The 18,552-nt window shown below is 33.7% G+C and overlaps 1 protein-coding gene across 1 annotated transcript; it reads left to right on the forward strand.

Moving 5' to 3' along the window:
- Nucleotides 1-1,971: 1,971 nt before the first annotated feature.
- LOC132724095 (universal stress protein Slr1101-like) lies at nucleotides 1,972-15,986 on the forward strand. The gene is made up of 4 exons (XM_060708906.1): nucleotides 1,972-2,265; nucleotides 13,947-14,024; nucleotides 15,058-15,170; nucleotides 15,727-15,986. Exons 1-4 carry the CDS (start codon nucleotides 2,172-2,174, stop codon nucleotides 15,940-15,942), a joined length of 501 nt encoding a protein of 166 aa, XP_060564889.1. The 5' UTR covers nucleotides 1,972-2,171; the 3' UTR covers nucleotides 15,943-15,986.
- Nucleotides 15,987-18,552: the final 2,566 nt, after the last annotated feature.

Genomic DNA, 18,552 nt, shown 5'->3' on the forward strand with positions numbered 1-18,552 from the left:
GTTCAAAATTGGCCATGTCCTGGGGGTCACTTATTATACATAGACTTGTATAGTAAAAACGTCCCAAAGGTCATTTTCTCAGAAATTAAAATGCCCGAGCTTATATATTTTGTATTGAAGAATCACCTTGTAGTCTTATACAGAAGTTATGTCATGGCCCTGTGGTCATAACTGGCCCGGCCATGAAGGTCACTTTCAGTTTAATTAGACTTGTATAGATAAATACATTCAAATAAAACATGGCCTAGTGGACATCTACAAATTTAAATTAAGTTATGCCCCTAGGGTTAAAAATAACCCCACCCCGGAGGTAGCTTAGTTTACATCGTTTTGTAAGTAAAGATGCCTTCAAATATTCTTCTGCCTAGAGCTTAGATATTTTGCATGAAGCATGACCATGTAGTTCTCTACAAAAGTTTTATAAATCAAACTGGCCCACACTGGAGGTAACTAAGTTTGCATAGACTTTTAATTAATAAAGTATTCGTTTCTAAAATCACAATGTTAAAAACTTAGATATTTGTCATGAAACATTTCGTAGCATGCATCTTAATATATTTTTAAATATATATTTTATTTTATATCTTAAAGAAAAAGATGACAAACTCAATGTGACTTCATTGCAGGGTTTACCTTTTCTTAATCTTAATCTCAGGTGACCGATCCAGTACCATAATGACTCTCTTGTTTAGGTTAAATGGTAACGGTGACGGAATAGTAAAATATTGATGCACATTAAGTTAGACATTTCGGCACCAAACTATCCTATTGAGATGCCGGAGACAGAAACTAAAAATTAAAAACTCTTCTCATTCCGCAAGTCACCCCTCTCGGTACTGACTCGGGGCACGAACGCCGATGTTGCATAATGCAAACATTTTTGCAAGCATTCGATTAATGTTAAGGAATAAGAAAGAAAGTCGTTCTCAACAGTTGATTCAAATTATTATCAGAAGATGCTCATTTTAATAGGTTACATTTGCCCGAAATTATCAAATAGCGTTTTATAGAGGATATTTAATGAGTGTAAGTTCATTACTGAATTTATTGCACTCGTTGAATAAAAATTATATTATGCGAGCCTCTGGCGAGCATAATTTTATTTTATTCAACGAGTGCAATAAATTCAGTAATGAACTTACACGAATTTAATATTCTATTTATCACATACCCAAATTACAGACCGTTTAAAGTGAAATAAGAGTCATTTTTCTTTGACGCGGCTATAGTTCACAACGCTAACATTTAGCGCGTCTTTACATTAAGTTTGTCTATAACGCTAATGACGTCACGTCAAAATATATGCACGGCCGTGCAATACCATATTTACGGAGTCGCAAAATCGGCACGGGTGTGTGATAAATATTATTATTATTATTATTGAATCTGTTGTGATTTTTTTTTCAATTTTAGTTTAAGAGACCACATGAATGTAAGAAAAATGTTATTAACCTTTCTTTCAAAATTTATACATACATGTCACCTTGTTGAAATTGAGATTTTTATTATTGTAACAATGTATTATGTTAATTAATTCAGATACGCTGGTGTAATTGGTTTTGACGGAAATAAAACATTTCTGGAACATCAATATTTGCTTCGCTATTTTTCGTCCGAGCTACATTCAAACCAAAGAGTAAAATAATAAACATGATAATAACTGCATGATTACACATAAAAAGACTAAAAACTTGTAAAAGGAAATTTATCGATTTCAAAAGTGTTCACAAAGTTTAAATTTTAAACAAATAGGAGTTATAGTTAGATCTACAAATAAACTTTTGTTGGCCTTACATTACCAAAACGAAATACAGCAAAAGTAAACAGTTCAATATTATAGAAAAGAATATTTACATGTAGTTTACATGTACAATCGAATACGGTACATAACGTTTTGGCCTTGAACTATAAATAATACATTAAACCAACTGGTTTAAAATAACAACGCCGGCTGACACGTAGTCAATTTTATTATCTATATCATGTATGACGGGAAAACATTGATCGTATACATGTGTTATCATAAGTTCAAACTCCATCATGTGATGTAAATGTAAGGACCTTAGATATACATATAAGGTGCATTGTGAAAAAAAACGTGTTGTGAAAATCAATCGTGTAAAATCTAAAGAATTTTTGTCGTCTGCAAAGAGGGGACTTAAAATTAAATAATGGCGGAGTCGGATACACAGAAACAAACAGAAGAGAAGAGGAATGTTATGATAGCCATGGATGGGAGCAAACATGCTATATATGCATTTGAATGTAAGTAAATCTATGCCTACAATGGCTACATGTAGAAATATAGAATCTATATTAATAGGCCTATTTCATAAATATTTCTACAGTACAGTATTCTTTAACAGTGTTTAAGATGGTATTTTAAAAGCTTTAAATATTCAAGTGGGAAAACAACTAGATCTAAACCACAGACACTTGGGGTTTGGAGCTCAAAACGCCTTTAAAATCCAAATAAAATGCATATTTGTCAATCCCAGCACATGTACTGATCATATATATCAAAAAAACTTAATATAAGCCGTTTTGAAAAAAAATCATATTTCAACATCTATAATAATAGTTGTTGAAATATGATTTTTTTTTTCAAAACGGCATATATTAAGTTTTTTTGATATATATGATCAGTACATGTCCTGGGATTGACAAATATGCATTTTATTTGGATTTTAAAGGCGTTTTGAGCTCCAAACCCCAAGTATCTGTGATCTAAACATGTCAACTTTAGACCAAAACCAGCTGCTAAGTCTGAAGGTAACTGGAAGGTAGTGAGTGTCTTAACTGATCGACTGCTGAAAAATAAATAGCATTTTATGTCCGGGCAATCATAACAAATAAAAGACTTCAATTTACCGCGATTGCTCACTGTTCTAGGCCTGTGTAGTGCCCTATTCTTAAAAGGGGCCATAATAGCAAAGGGGCTCCTGTGCTTGAAAGTTACAAATATTAAAATTGAAACTGGTAGTACTAGGCCTAGTAGTAGACTTATTCATATTCATCTATATATACCGATTCCGTTCATGGCCAAAAGAAAACTTCACGTGACAAAGAAACTAAATCGGTTAAGACGTTACTCTGCTATTTTATATTAATATAAACAGTACAGTATAAATCAGTAGAAAATGGTTTTTTGGTCTGACACATTGTTAACCCTTGAACACGCCACACACTCGACATGTCTACATTAAGACACAAATAGACTAACTTATTAACGCCAACCGACCAGTTATCATAATTATACATGTACATGTATTGTTATTAAAGTCCTTTTGAGCAACGGTCAATAAGTGTGGCATAACACTCATCTGTCTAGATAAGTAGGCCTACTAATCAAATGAGGAGCATAATAGTAACAGACAACTCAGTGAACGTCTGATTCTCTACTATACAGCTCATGGTGCAAGTAGGGTAACACCGAACAACATTGAAAGTAAAACTGTTTTTTTGACGCACCTTGTCAATTAATGCCAAAATTTCATTATCAAGGGCACATCCTAGTCATGTATATATTGCATATTTAATAGATTTTATGCCCACATAAAATAATTTATGTCATTGTTCTGTCCCTATACTCATTACGGTACAGAATATTGCGGGTCAGGTTTTTAGCCGTTACGGGTCAGGTTTTAGCCAAGTATGTCTTAGCCAATCGATATCAAGACTTAAATCATGTGATGTTAATTAACCAATGATTACATTAGATCTATCACAAAGAAATAATTTTGGCGAGGAATGATTCTCGCCTTTCTGTTTACTAAAATTTATCTATTTTTGAAGTCATAAGCTTTATTTAAAGTGAACTAATTACGTATTACTATGAACAGTTATCTTATTAATCTGCTGGGAGCGAATTTTAGGGACGGTGTCCCCCGTTTCATATTCAATTTCGTGACGAAAATGGCAATTCATTTCACGGCAACACGGGCAGGATATCGTAACAGGATACAATTTATTATCAAATGAACATTTCTACATTCGTTATTAAATTTCACCTCATTTGAGACTCGGGAATTTAGACAGAACGATTATTTCGTAGATACCATACTATTTACGAGTCCTGAAAGTTACCATTGTTCAACAGTTCAAGTTTTGTACAGATGCCAAAACAAACATAAACGATCATACTTATGGCGAATAAATGGTTCATGGTTGACATGTCTAAACAACATTTACCTGTTTACACCAGATGGATGCCACCTGTTTACTCTGATCAGCTACGTCTCCTCAATGAGATAAGAACAGCAGCTTGGTCGCCGCCCCGAAGCATTTCATTTGTCAGACAATTTCAAAAGATAAGTATTTTGTTTACTATGTCTTTAAGTTATATTGTACTAAAGTCAGTATTTTACTGCATTGTCTGCCTGCCCTGTTATACAAACTATGAACAGATGAAGTCTAGGTTTGTTGCTTTGTCTTAACAAATTAATATAATAAGCTTTGATTATGACTCGAAGTAGATCTACTTAATGAATTTATCAGTGAGTAAATTTCTTTATATTTATAATATATAAGGTTATTCATTGCCGGGTTTGTTGTTGGTCATCAATTATTCTCCTAATGATAATGTACAAGAATGCAGTAGTAATCAGACATAATTTTTCCTGGACACATAATTGAAATTCTATATTAGTCATGTTAGTTATCACTTATTTCCAATTCATTTACAGTTCACACAAACTTCTAATTAGAGTAGATAATAGTAAATGTTGATTTTCTGCTAGTCTACTATACATTTGTACACACTCACATCATCATAGCAGTATTATTTAGCAACATGTTAAGTAACAGTCCAGATTGGAGCGATTTAGCCTTATTTCTTTTTAATTTTACATTTTTTTTTTTTTTTTGACTCCAACTAAATACAGTAAGTGTGATTTAGTTTATAATTTCCATACATTCATGTTTCACTGTTTTGTTTTGTTTTTTCAGTCATTGAATTTAAGATTCAAAATTACTGTTCTGAATTCTAATTTTGAATTTATTCTACTATACACTTAATCAAATTTTCTTTAAATTTACACTGACCTGAACTAATTTTCACTGGCCTAGGACCAGTGTTAAATTCTATGACTGGTTTTACAACAGTTTAAACACGATTACAACACAAGGTTAGTTTACAGTCCGTGTTAGTTGCATTTATACATATTCTAGTATACATGGCTTAATATATAGTTTTATGTCTGCGGGACTTAGTTAACATTTAGTACACATTTTCAACACAATATAGTTGACGATCCATGTGAGTGTGATTTTGTTTATAATTATACGCATCGTATGATAAATGACTTGGTTTATAATCCATGTCTGCTTGATAACGTTTACAGTTCACACATAGTTTTATGATACATGTACATGTAAGTGTGATTTTGTTTACAATTCGCACACATCCCATGATACATGGCTCCGGTTATAGACCATGTCTTAGTGATTTAGTTTACCGATGATACACATGGTTTAGTTTACACGCATATTTTCTACACATGGTTTAGTTTACACTCCTGGTGAGTGTGATTGAGTTTAGAGTTCTCGCATATCCAATTATACATTGCTTAAGTTTATAGACAATGTCTGCGTGATTTAGTTTACAGTTCACGCCTAATTTCTACACATGGTTAGTTTACAGTCCATGTGAGTGTGATTTAGTTTACAGTTCACACTTATCATATTATACATGGCTTAGTTTAAAGTCCATGTCTGCGTGATTTAGTTTACAGTTCACGCCTATTTACACATGGTTTAGTTTACAGTCCATGTGAGTGTGCTTTAGTTTACAGTTCACACATATCCTATTGTACATGGTTTAGTTTAAAGCCCATGTCTGCGTGATTTAATTTACAGTTCACAATTATTTATTCACACATGGTTTAGTTTACAGTCAGTGCGAGTGTGATTTAGTTTATAGTTCACTCATAATTATCCTATCAGAATTAATTTAATAATCAATTACATTTCATACATTTAGTCTACCTTAATGACAAAATAATTCATATTTTTCAGATGAAACGGCCACAAATTCTCCTTACACCTGTTATTCAGGTCCACAACAAGGAAAAGCCAAATACCAAGAATGTCCAGTAAATCCTGCAAAAGCCAAGACTAGTCGAGGGAGCAATCATTATCGTAGAATTAATAGTGCAAGCGGACCTGGGACCTAAGACAATGCTTTCATCAGTACATTAGCAGCCTTTCATTACATGTTTCATAGTTTTCAAGGTTGAGTCAGATAATTAATAAACTGATGTTGGCATACATGTTTTACACAGCTTCAAGGAAATTCATATTTATTGCCCAAGACAGTTGAAATAACATAAGAAGTAATGGTATTCAGATTGCTGAGCTAATAATTACACCTTTTATAAACCAGAAATAGATTCTGTACTTGTCTTGTCATCTTGGTTTAGTTACACGCCTTGCTATTCTTTCAACATACCATTATTGTACTATGCATTGCTTAGTTTACACGCTTTGCCATTTGTTTGTCTGTACTTGTCAGCTTGGCTTAGTTTACACGCCTTGCTATTATTTCAGCTTATCATTGCTGTATTAGGCATTGCTTAGTTGACACGCTTTGCCATTTGTTTGTCTGTACTGGTCAGCTTGGCTTAGTTTACACGCCTTGCTATTATTTCAGCATACCATTGCTGTATTAGGCATTGCTTAGTTTACACGCTTTGCCATTTGTTTGTCTGTACTTGTCAGCTTGGCTTAGTTTACACGCCTTGCTATTATTTCAGCATATCATTGCTGTATTAGGCATTGCTTAGTTGACACGCTTTGCCATTTGTTTGTCTGTACTGGTCAGCTTGGCTTAGTTTACACGCCTTGCTATTATTTCAGCATACCATTGCTGTATTAGGCATTGCTTAGTTGACACGCTTTGCCATTTGTTTGTCTGTACTGGTCGGCTTGGCTTAGTTTACACGCCTTGCTATTATTTCAGCATACCCTTGCTGTATTAGGCATTGCTTAGTTGACACGCTTTGCCATTTGTTTGTCTGTACTGGTCAGCTTGGCTTAGTTTACACGCCTTGCTATTATTTCAGCATATCATTGCTGTATTAGGCATTGCTTAGTTGACGCGATTTGCCTTCATTCATAAATTTTTAATAGTGTGCATTGCTTAGTTTAAATGCTTTGCAATTTGTTTTCAAGTCTCAAATTATGTACTGTCTTGTCAGCTTGGCTTAGTTTATTTTATCTCAGCACGGCTGATGCTTTAATTTGATATGAAATTGGATTTTAATTGTACATAGATACATTGTTACATCATGCCAGAAGTTCTTTTTCAAATTAATCATGTATGGAACCCTACTAGCCCGCGCAAGAAAATGTCCAATATCTAGTCAGGAACGACAGCCTTTATAAAAGGCCGCGGGAGATTTCCACATCATGTCTTAAATACATAAGTTTTTAATTAATCTAGGTTACAGTTTTACACTTTAATTTTTCGTAATTTAAGATCTGTCGGTATAAGGCAGCAGATCTTTATATATAGAAAAGGCAGTGAATTTCAGCAAACTGAGTGCCATTACAATCTTTTAAATTACTGACAGTTAAAGGCTGCAGTACGTTATACATACTGTAGGTTACAGTTTTCCACTTTTATTTTGGTAATTTATGATCTGTCGGTATATAAGGCAGCAGTTCTTTAGATATTATAAAAAAGACAGTGAATTACTGCAAACTGAGTGTCATTACAATCTTTCAAATAACTGACAGTTCAAGGCTGCAGTTTTCTCCTTGCTGACGGTGCAAGGCTGAAGTTTATTTCTTTCGTGCCATAATAATGTGTATGACGGTATTCCTATTCATGTATATCTTTGTGGCAGATATGCACAATTTGGCTTCATAAAGGTTTTATAAATCTGACAGTACAAGGCTGCAGGTTTCTTAATTAATCATACATATAATTTCAGATTGAGTTCATGCTACTGCATGATATTAATATCACTAGTTGAATGGATTTATGTAAATGTTATAAGTACATTTGTACTGAAGGTTTTATGTATTATTGTAGAAATGTTACATTCACATCTTGTTCAAAGGTCTTGTTTGGAAGAGTCTAGTCTTGTATAGAAACTTTTTCTATTTATCCTTACTTAATACATTAATTTATATTTTTCATGCAACAATCATATAATGAACAAATTAACATTAGACACGTCAGACTCACATGTATTTAGGTCAAATGCATAAATAAGGTTTAATTAGATATTTTACAATTTTGATTTCAATTCTACATTAGGTCTTAACTGATAATTGGAAAAATGTATAGCGAACAAATTGACATTTACATCTATTTTGGTTTAATGCATTTTAAAGGTTTAACGAATAAATGATTCGAAAGAATTGGCATATCCGCTAGGTCTTACGCAAATTGAAGATACTAACTGAAATTCAATGTCACATACCTTACATAGGAGATGTGTATGTTTAAATGTCTAAGGTGCCACGCACTGTTGACATACTCCAGTCTATGCATTTAAAATTTTAATTTACAATCTACTAGCCCAAATTCAGTTTTAAATTCATACTACTATATATTTAACTAAATTTTTGTATATTTTTTCACTTCATGAACTAGTTTCATAGGCTAGGGCCTGTGCTAAGTTTGATGACTGCAACTTGGAAGCCATGGCCATGCAATTTTGCTGTTCACCATTGAAGGATATCTGGTTGCTTATACAATAATAATCCATTCCTAATTTCTAATTTAAAAAAAGAATTTTTTCTAGTTTCATTGTCATTGATGACTAGTATATCTTGTAACAATTTTCCATTACACATAGTTTGAAACTATAAATTTGATTCATACCTCTATTTGTTACAATCAGTTTAGACGTTGAAACAGTCCGGATAATGCATACTGTCAGATGTCTCAATAATACATATATTAATGTAATTTATAAGTATTTTCACAGCTAATTATTTGGTCTATTAACTCAGTTGCTGGTTTACAATAGCATATCCTGTAATGTGCCTGACAGTTTAAGGCTGCAGTCCACATATATTTAAAGAACAAGTCAGGATCCATTTAAATGTTAGACATTAATTCTACACATATTATAATATTGTCATTAGATATATGATTTGTCGTAACATTTTTGTCCTAACATGACTTGATTAAATTAATGGTAACTTCGGCAAATTTAGCCCCTCTGTTTCAATCCTTATTACAGGTCAAGCTCATCCCTAGTCAAGTCTCCCTGGGTGGCGGAAGGTTCCCTTTGTGGCGGTTTTTACCTCCCAGTTTGGTTATTTCGATACAAATATGTACATGCCATGTTTGTTATTATGTAACATTTGTCATGTTTGTTATTATGTAACATTTGTCATTTATGGCATTTAATAAATGCCCTATTTCATTCAACCTAAGTGTTGTGTTTTATCTCATACCAAACAAGTTCGTCTTGCCAGTTATATTTGCTTGACCTGGACAATACATAAAATAGATTTTATGCCCACATAAAATAATTTATGTCATTGTTCTGTCCCTATACTCATTACGGTACAGAATATTGCGGGTCAGGTTTTTAGCCGTTACGGGTCAGGTTTTAGCCAAGTATGTCTTAGCCAATCGATATCAAGACTTAAATCATGTGATGTTAATTAACCAATGATTACATTAGATCTATCACAAAGAAATAATTTTGGCGAGGAATGATTCTCGCCTTTCTGTTTACTAAAATCCACCTCCTCCAACTCCATCCTCCTCTTTCAATTTTTGATGTTGATATAAATACCATTTCATTTATTCTTAATGAATCAGTTGTTTTCACTTATTGTTTATCTCAATTATTTGTGCAACTATTCATGAGATACACTATATATATATATAATATTATGTATATTGTTCATGCAAAGATTTATAAAACTAGTCGATGTTATATTATCTCTTTCAAATATTTTTCTATTTGTTGTCATAAATACTTATGATCTAGTCATATGTTATACACTTTTTAATGTATAGAATGTTTTAAACTATTTTCCAAGGATGGAGCCCTACATCAAGTGGTACTAGACACAAGATAAAAGGGCACAGGTTTCCAAACTATGGTTTTTCCTGGGCGAGTCGACCACGATTTGGAAAATATTTATTTTTTCTGGTCAATTGTTTTTGATCAGCAATCCATTTTATTATATTTATGTAGATGGTTTTTGGTTCAACTTTGTCATCTTACATAACTTTTGTTAAGATTGTAATCTATTTGAATTACATTACAATGTTATCATAATCTGGCGGTTTTTACCTCCCAGTTTGGTTATTTCGATACAAATATGTACATGCCATGTTTGTTATTATGGCGGTTTTTACCTCCCAGTTTGGTTATTTCGATACAAATATGTACATGCCATGTTTGTTATTATGTAACATTTGTCATGTTTGTTATTATGTAACATTTGTCATTTATGGCATTTAATAAATGCCCTATGGCGGTTTTTACCTCCCAGTTTGGTTATTTCGATACAAATATGTACATGCCATGTTTGTTATTATGTAACATTTGTCATGTTTGTTATTATGTAACATTTGTCATTTATGGCATTTAATAAATGCCCTATTTCATTCAACCTAAGTGTTGTGTTTTATCTCATACCAAACAAGTTCGTCTTGCCAGTTATATTTGCTTGACCTGGACAATACATAAATATACATACATGTATATGTGCTCTAAATGGATGATTTACTTTTCTAATCTAAGATTTTAATTGTTTAACCTCAAAAGTGCACAATTTATCAGCTGATATCTCGAAACTCAATTTTATAATTTGTAAATGACTTAGATCTAGTTCATGGTCGTATAATCACGATGAATTCTGCATATAGATAAGTTACATTTTATAAATAGAAATTGGATACCCACTCTAATGCAAGAAAACGATTCGAAGTATTAGCTGTTTTAAAAGACCATAAGACTATCAATGTTTTGTATAGAAGTCAAGAGGAGATCGAACTTGCCACCATTGCATTTGTATCACCAATCACAATCAATACTATAACTGACTCATACTGTAATATCGATGTCTGATCAGTGGGCTTTCTTCTACAATTACATAAATTCTGTATTTTCAAAGACGGTATTCGTTGTCAAAAATAACAGATTACAATTAAATATTAAGTATTATTGTAAGTTCTTTGTAATATAAAGTGTCTGTCATATTAAAACATAAGCCGGGTAAAGTTGATTTAATATAGGGTTAACGCACGTTTTTCCGTGTTATAACGTCTGCAGAGTCCCGAGGAACGGTTGGTGCCCGAGCCCGGTAGGGCGAGGGCTCCAACAGTTCCGAGGGACTCTGCAGACTTTATAACACGAAATAAACGTGCGTTGACGCTATTATAGCATAAAATTTTCAAACAGATTCGTGATGTATAGTTTATATAAAACACAATTACATTAAAGTCTTGTGCTTGGACGGTATTTATCCAATTCTATGTTTTACGTATGCGTTTCATTTTTCCGGGGCCAACAACTTGGAAAATTCTCGGAACCGAACGAAATTTTAAATTTTAATTGATTTAACAAAGCTTGGCCTTTGGAGATTTATTATCTCAAGAAAAAAAACGTTCATTACACGTTACATTACTCTACCCTCTACCGAAGACAAAACATGACCTCAGAAATTCTTAGAATGATTTCAGATTGACGGTAGAAAAAAGATCAGTGACATCAGAATCGGGTTTTTTTTCAAGCAAACAAGTTTATTAAAAAAATCAGGCACTAAGCATTATTCTCTCAAAGAAATATAAAGAGCATTTATCAACATTAACATAAATAAAAAACATTTTCTCATATTAATTTTGTGTTATCTAGTTTTGTAAGTTAATCGGAGTGTTAAACTGAATGACAGGTAGATTTTACTGTATTTGTTTACATTGACAACTGTCCGTTTCTTAGAAAGGGCGACAACCAAGATTAATTAGCACCGATGTCTATACGCCGTTTTTCCGGCATAGTTACTTGAATATGCGACTGAGGCCCTCGAATCAATAAATTTCAATATAACAAGAGCGCATGACTCTTCGGCAAACAGGCCAAATCGTCATTTTTTGTTTGTTTGTTTACTGGGCCCTGTATGTATTGCGCATAGGTGAAACCGGGCTATAACAAGAGCGCGTGACTATGTTAACACATGGTTTTGGTCCCGTTATAACATGGGCAAAAGAGGGAATAATAGCCGATTTTATGCTATAATACTTATTATAGCATAAAATCGGCTATTTTCCCCTCTTTTGCCCATGTTATAACGGGACCAAAACCATGTGTTAACATAGTCACGCGCTCTTGTTATAGCCCGGTTTCACCTATGCGCAATACATACAGGGCTAAACAAACAAACAAACAAACAAAAAATGACGATTTGGCCTGTTTGTCAAAGAGGCACGCGCTCTTGTTATATTCGAGGGCCTCAATCGCATATTCAAGTAACTATGCCGGAAAACGGCGTATAGACATCGGTGCTAATCTTGGTTGTCGCCCTTTCTAAGAAACGGACAGTTGTCAATGTAAACAAATGCAGTAGAATCTACCTGTCATTCAGTTTAACACTCCGATTAACTTACAAAACTAGATAACACAAAATTAATATGAGAAATGTTTTTTATTTATGTTAATACTGATAAATGCTCTTTATATTTCTTTGAGAGAATAATGCTTAGTGCCTGATTTTTTTGTAAACTTGTTTGCTTGAAAAGAAAAACCGATTCTGATGTCACTGATCTTTTTCTACCGTCAATCTGAAATCATTCTAAGAATTTCTGAGGGTCATATTTTGTCTTGGGTAGAGGGTAGAGTAATGTAATGTTTTTTTTTCTTGAGATAATAAATCTCCAAAGGCCAAACTTTGTTAAATCAATTAAAATTCAAAATTTCGTTCGGTTCCGAGAATTTTCCAAATTGTTGGCCCCGGAAAAATGAAACGCATACGTAAAACATAGAATTGGATAAATACCGTCCAAGCACAAGAATTTAATGTAATTGTGTTTTGTATAAACTATACATCACGACTCTGTTTGAAAATTTTATGCTATAATAGCGTCAACGCACGTTTATTTCGTGTTATAAAGTCTGCAGAGTCCCTCGGAACTGTTGGAGCCCTCGCCCTACCGGGCTCGGGCACCAACCGTTCCTCGGGACTCTGCAGACGTTATAACACGGAAAAACGTGCGTTAACCCTATATTCCGACTTCGTGTAGATATAAATACACGCGGATATCGCCCCTATATCGTTGTATGTCTAAAATAATGTTCATGTTATAAGATCAAAATTACGAGTGTCACACTTGTGTAGTTGTTTTAGAGCGTGTGGCACTGTGCAGTGGTTCGATGGTAATACCGACTGACTGTTACAAATCTTTAAAGCTATCCTATCGTTAGTTCGATCCCCAAAAGCCCAATTGAAATTACCTTTACTTTTTGTTTTACGACAATAGGAATATGCACTGGTGACACTGTAAATATATGCATAACACAAGTTGTAAGAAAATATTGTCTCACGTGTGGATTTGGTTTATCAACAGGATTCAGACAGCATTGACAATGACAATGCTTAGTGTTATAAATTCTTGCCGATACGTACGGTTATTATAAACTCGAAATTTTCACTAAACTATAATTCATTAGCAACCATAACTTAACGGCATGACGTCAGCAACGTCATACCGTAAATCACTTGTATACAAATACTGTCTTTCTTTCTGTCGGGTTGTATTTGTGCATGTGATGTAATACATAGGGCCTACAGTAGACAAAATATGAACAATTATATATATAATAAAAAGAAAAAGTCTACAGATTACACAAAAGACAAATCCAGATATAACGTTGTCATACAAAACCCAATAAGTATACAAATACAACATGTATACAAATTTGATTATTATGTGAGTCATATGACATCATTTATAAGTAGAAAATATTTTTCAGGGTATGCCGAAAATGTGTACCAGCCTACGGACAATGTGATCATGGCTCATTGTGCCGAACATGGAGTCAATTTACCTCGTAAGTTTTTTTTAACGCTAGCCTATTTGTTTTGCGGTCGTTGTCACAAGCACTATATTACACACTGTCTCTTGAAAAAAATCACAAAAAGTGCGAAAGTAATTTGCACGTTATTTATACGTAATTAACCTGTGTGTTTAATTCAGGACATGGAAATTTCAATACAATTACAATGAATCATATTTACATATGATATTTCAAATGTCTGTAAACTATGTTACATAACTATGGAATGTGTCACATGTGTGATTACATATCTGCACTTGATAAAATAGAGAAAAACAGAATAAATTGCGTTTGAATATTAGTTCTGACTCACAATTTTATGTTATTTAAAATTCACCTAATTAAACCAGTAAAATTTCACATGCATTTAATTTTAATTATACATAATTTTATTGTGTGTTATTATTGTATGTTAATGTAATTATGTCGATCTCTATGACTAATTCAACCATATCTCCTTTTAGCAATATTTTTTCTTTCGGTTTATTTACTGTCCGTTTCGGATGCCTCTGAAGATTTAGTTAGTTTTTATTTTCTGGGCAGTGCATGAATACAGAAGTTGTTTCGTTCCTAAGGCGACCCTGATATTTTTACATGTTGGTTATAGGGCACCAAAACAGGGGTGCTTCACATCAGTATTGTTGTTGGGGAATGTGGGATCAAACCTTCGACCCAACCCCTATGTAAATACTCCAGTGGGTCACAACTTGACTACTTATCCACGTCTTGCAAGGCTGCCTTAGAAACATACCCACATGCGGTTCAGGGCAAAATATCATATTAGATATTTCGGACAATGAAATTCCTTTATACAGTAAAGGACAGTTCGAAATTTAAAGAATCAGGAAAGTTCAATTCATAAACTCAGCAGTTGTAAAGATATTCGCACATAGAATTACATAATCATGACTTTAAAGAAACTTTAGAAAATAGATTGTCTGTCAAACAGACTCATTAAACAATATGACTAACTGTAAAGAACATCTCATAAATATATATATCATATTGTATATTTATATTACAACAGCAACCGCATTAATGGCGGGAAATCCAACAGTTATACAAGCTATGATGAAAGAACACGAGGAGGAAGTGATGAAAGTGTTCCGTACAATCGACGAGTTGGCAAATAAACATAACGTAAGTAACAATCAACTGCAACGTAAATGAAAGTGTTCCATACAATTGCCAAAATTGGCAAACTTGCATTTTATAATTATTAGTAGCGTGAAAAATAACGAAAGTTGGTGTGTTTCATTTAGTAATGGTCGTAGGAAGCTGATTTCTAAGGAAGAGTGGTCACAGAAGTATAATATCAAATTTCCTCATTTATAAAATTTAGATTTATGCAAATATGATTTTACTGAAGTTGGGTCGGCCGATAAATCCAAGATGGCCGCCAATTCTTAACGGATTACATAAAATCATGACAGAAAACACGCTTTCTTACATCCATGAGAAAAGTTGGAACAAGGCATAACATAAATGTTTTGATACATCGAAAGTTGACTATGTGCCCGAACGTGATTTGAAACTGAACGCAAGTTAGAAACGCAACGTTCAAGTGTTGGATGACAGTGAACAAGGTTTTGTTACAGTGAAGAATTGAGAATGGCTATAGTTTCGAGTTTGTCTTGAACATACCTCGATCGGCTATATAACATTTAATTGTCATTTTAATTTTTATAATTTGCAGATAAAACATACTCTAGAGCGTTTGAACGGGCCACCAGGTGAGTCTCTGATCAAGGCTGCAGAACAACAGGATGTGACGTTGATCATCGCCGGAAGTAGAGGTCATGGAACTATAAGACGCACTATTATGGGAAGTACGGGAGATTATATCGTGCACCATTCGCACGTGCCAGTGTTGATTGTGAAGCACGAGGACGAACATCATAAACTGAAGTGAAGAGACAGTACTAACATGACTTTTATTCAAACTAATATATCCCCCCTTTCCATTCATGAAAAAAATATGCAATTTTTGAAGGTAAAATGGAATTGAAAAACATTTTTACATAAGCAATGGTTTTCATTTTTTGTTTCATCCCAATACTCCCCATAGGGTTAAAAACCGGGTAAAATTGAAAAATGTAATAAAATTTTTGAAAATCAAATCTGTATCGATTTTTTTGGTTCCCGAAAAAAGATGCTTTAAATTTAAGAGTTTACAGTCTCTTAAAAACGGGAAAATTTTAGGGCAAATGTCCCGGGAAATAAAAAAAAGAAAGTGGTCATAGGGACACCGGGTGGCTTTTTTGGTTAATTTTTTATGCATTTTAAATAAACTTCTTTGGGTTCAAATCCCTCAGGGCCTTAGGACTTTCACGTGGGGAAGTTTAACCCTTTTTTTTTTTAAAAGGGAAAGGGTGGGTTTGGTTTTCTCAGATGCAAGCTATTGTCTAAAATATTGTACGAAGGGGCACCTGTTGTCTTCCTCCACCGGCAAAGCTGGAAAGTCGCTGTATGACATTTGCAGCGTCGATTTGACTTAAAACCTAATAAAGCAAACGAACAAACGTAACTATTTAAGTATGAACGTGCACTTCAGCACAACTATTGACCTCTGTAAAGAGACTGGGTAGTATCATATCATGATAGTCTTAAAATCTACAAATTTAATTACAACTCCCAACTATTTTTTTGCCTGTTATGATAAGGAATCTTCTTTCGTACTGTTGAATGGCGCTTGTCCATTTTCCTTTATATAAAATAACCTGATAACTATTTTATGTACTGTCTTCATATTTACTTAGGAGTTATGACCAGTTAATTAATGACCTTTAATGATTTTGATCGCATTAGGTCTAAGGTCACGGTAGCAATTATTGGCAAACGTTAAGACATTGTCCGTGACCACTAGACGACCACTATCAATTTTGAGGTCACAAGGTCTAAATTCAAGGTCACATTGACGTTTCAAGGTCCTTGCCAGATCAATAAATTGAGAAATAATAAGCCTACATTTTTTTTTATGAAACTTATGAGGGACAATGTCAGTGGAAAGTTTGTGACTCCTATCGAATTTAAGGTCACAGTGGCACTTGTGTAAATTTTTTGTCAAACCAGTATCTTGTTCTTTTATTTTTTCACAGTTTAACTTTGTATACCCGGTATATTACCTCAGCATAAACTTCGGATATATAATGCTCACGTAGTTTTTGTTTGGGTATTTAATCGCAATATGGCTAATGCTAATGCTGCTAAATGTAATAAGGTTATTGTCTGGTTCATGATCTCAGTCTAGAAAAAAAAAACTCCGATAATCCGTAAGATATCTGGTTATTTTCCTCATATGATAGAATTTAAACTTTCTGACGACATTTGAACAAAAACCAATCGGAACTTCTCGACTATTATTCATAATAACCTCGGACTAAGTAGTTTTACCACGTGGTTTTCGATGTTTAAAAACATAAACAGAGGGTGTAATCTTTGATAATGTATAACGAATGTATATAGATTTGTTGTATTTGATATCCAAAGGAAAATAAAGTCTATTTTGGTAAAATTATCTGACAATCATTATCAATTTAAAAATGCCCACTGATGTACACTTATAACCAATTCCGAAACTGTCAACGGATCGACATTGAATTCCGAAACTGTCAACGGATCGACATTGAATTCCGAAACTGTCAACGGATCGGCATTGAATTCCAGAACTGTCAACGAATCGATATTGTGTACTTTTGGTTTCTGCAACCATAAGTATATAAGTAATGCACTGTAGATTTACATGTACTTTGTTAAGGTGGATTTTTAGTATTGGAGCAACTCCAAGCATTAAATAACTATTTGTCTACATGACTAGCGTAAGAGGCCGTCCGGTTAGCTCAATAGGTAGAGCGTTGGGCGTTGAATACGGCGGCCCGAGTTCGATTCCCGGACGGTGCATGTCACTTTCGTTGTGATTGATTATGAAATATTTCCTACGTTCATTCGCACTGTACTTCTGCTCTGGTATGTACAGAAGTTTCAGTTCCTTGCGAAAGTGGAGACAACTAGTACTGGTGAACTGCTTGACAGCCTGCTCAGGAACGATGCGATGGCTGAACTGTGCTCTGGTAAATTCAATGTTGCTTACTGCCGTGATCCGGAGTAAAAACTACCAACACCACTTGATTTAAGTAAAAACGAAAATACCGTATCCGATCTGTGTATTCTTACTATTATGGTCGAGGTCCTTATCCGAAGTTTGTCGTAAAGGGCCGAAGTCAGTCGAGTATCAAATGAAAATCAATCTAGTAGAAAAATCAACAATTTGAATAGAAAAAAAAATGTTTTATATAGGTAAAAGATCTCGGTTTCGTTAGTGTTTTATTTTCTCAGTTCAATATATAATTTACATACTTTTTATTATCCTTTCTTTACGTTAAGGCTAAAAGCATGAATTTAGATAATCATACATATATTATTTAAAACGAAAATACTGAAAACCCGAAAAATGTAATTTGAAAGTGTACGAATTATCTGAATGTTTTGCACTCCAGCTATTGACAAAGTCCTCCCGTCAAAT

This window comes from Ruditapes philippinarum, unplaced genomic scaffold (assembly GCF_026571515.1).
Source record: "Ruditapes philippinarum isolate M1 unplaced genomic scaffold, ASM2657151v2 ctg5696_1_1_1_1, whole genome shotgun sequence".
Taxonomy (NCBI): domain Eukaryota; kingdom Metazoa; phylum Mollusca; class Bivalvia; order Venerida; family Veneridae; genus Ruditapes; species Ruditapes philippinarum.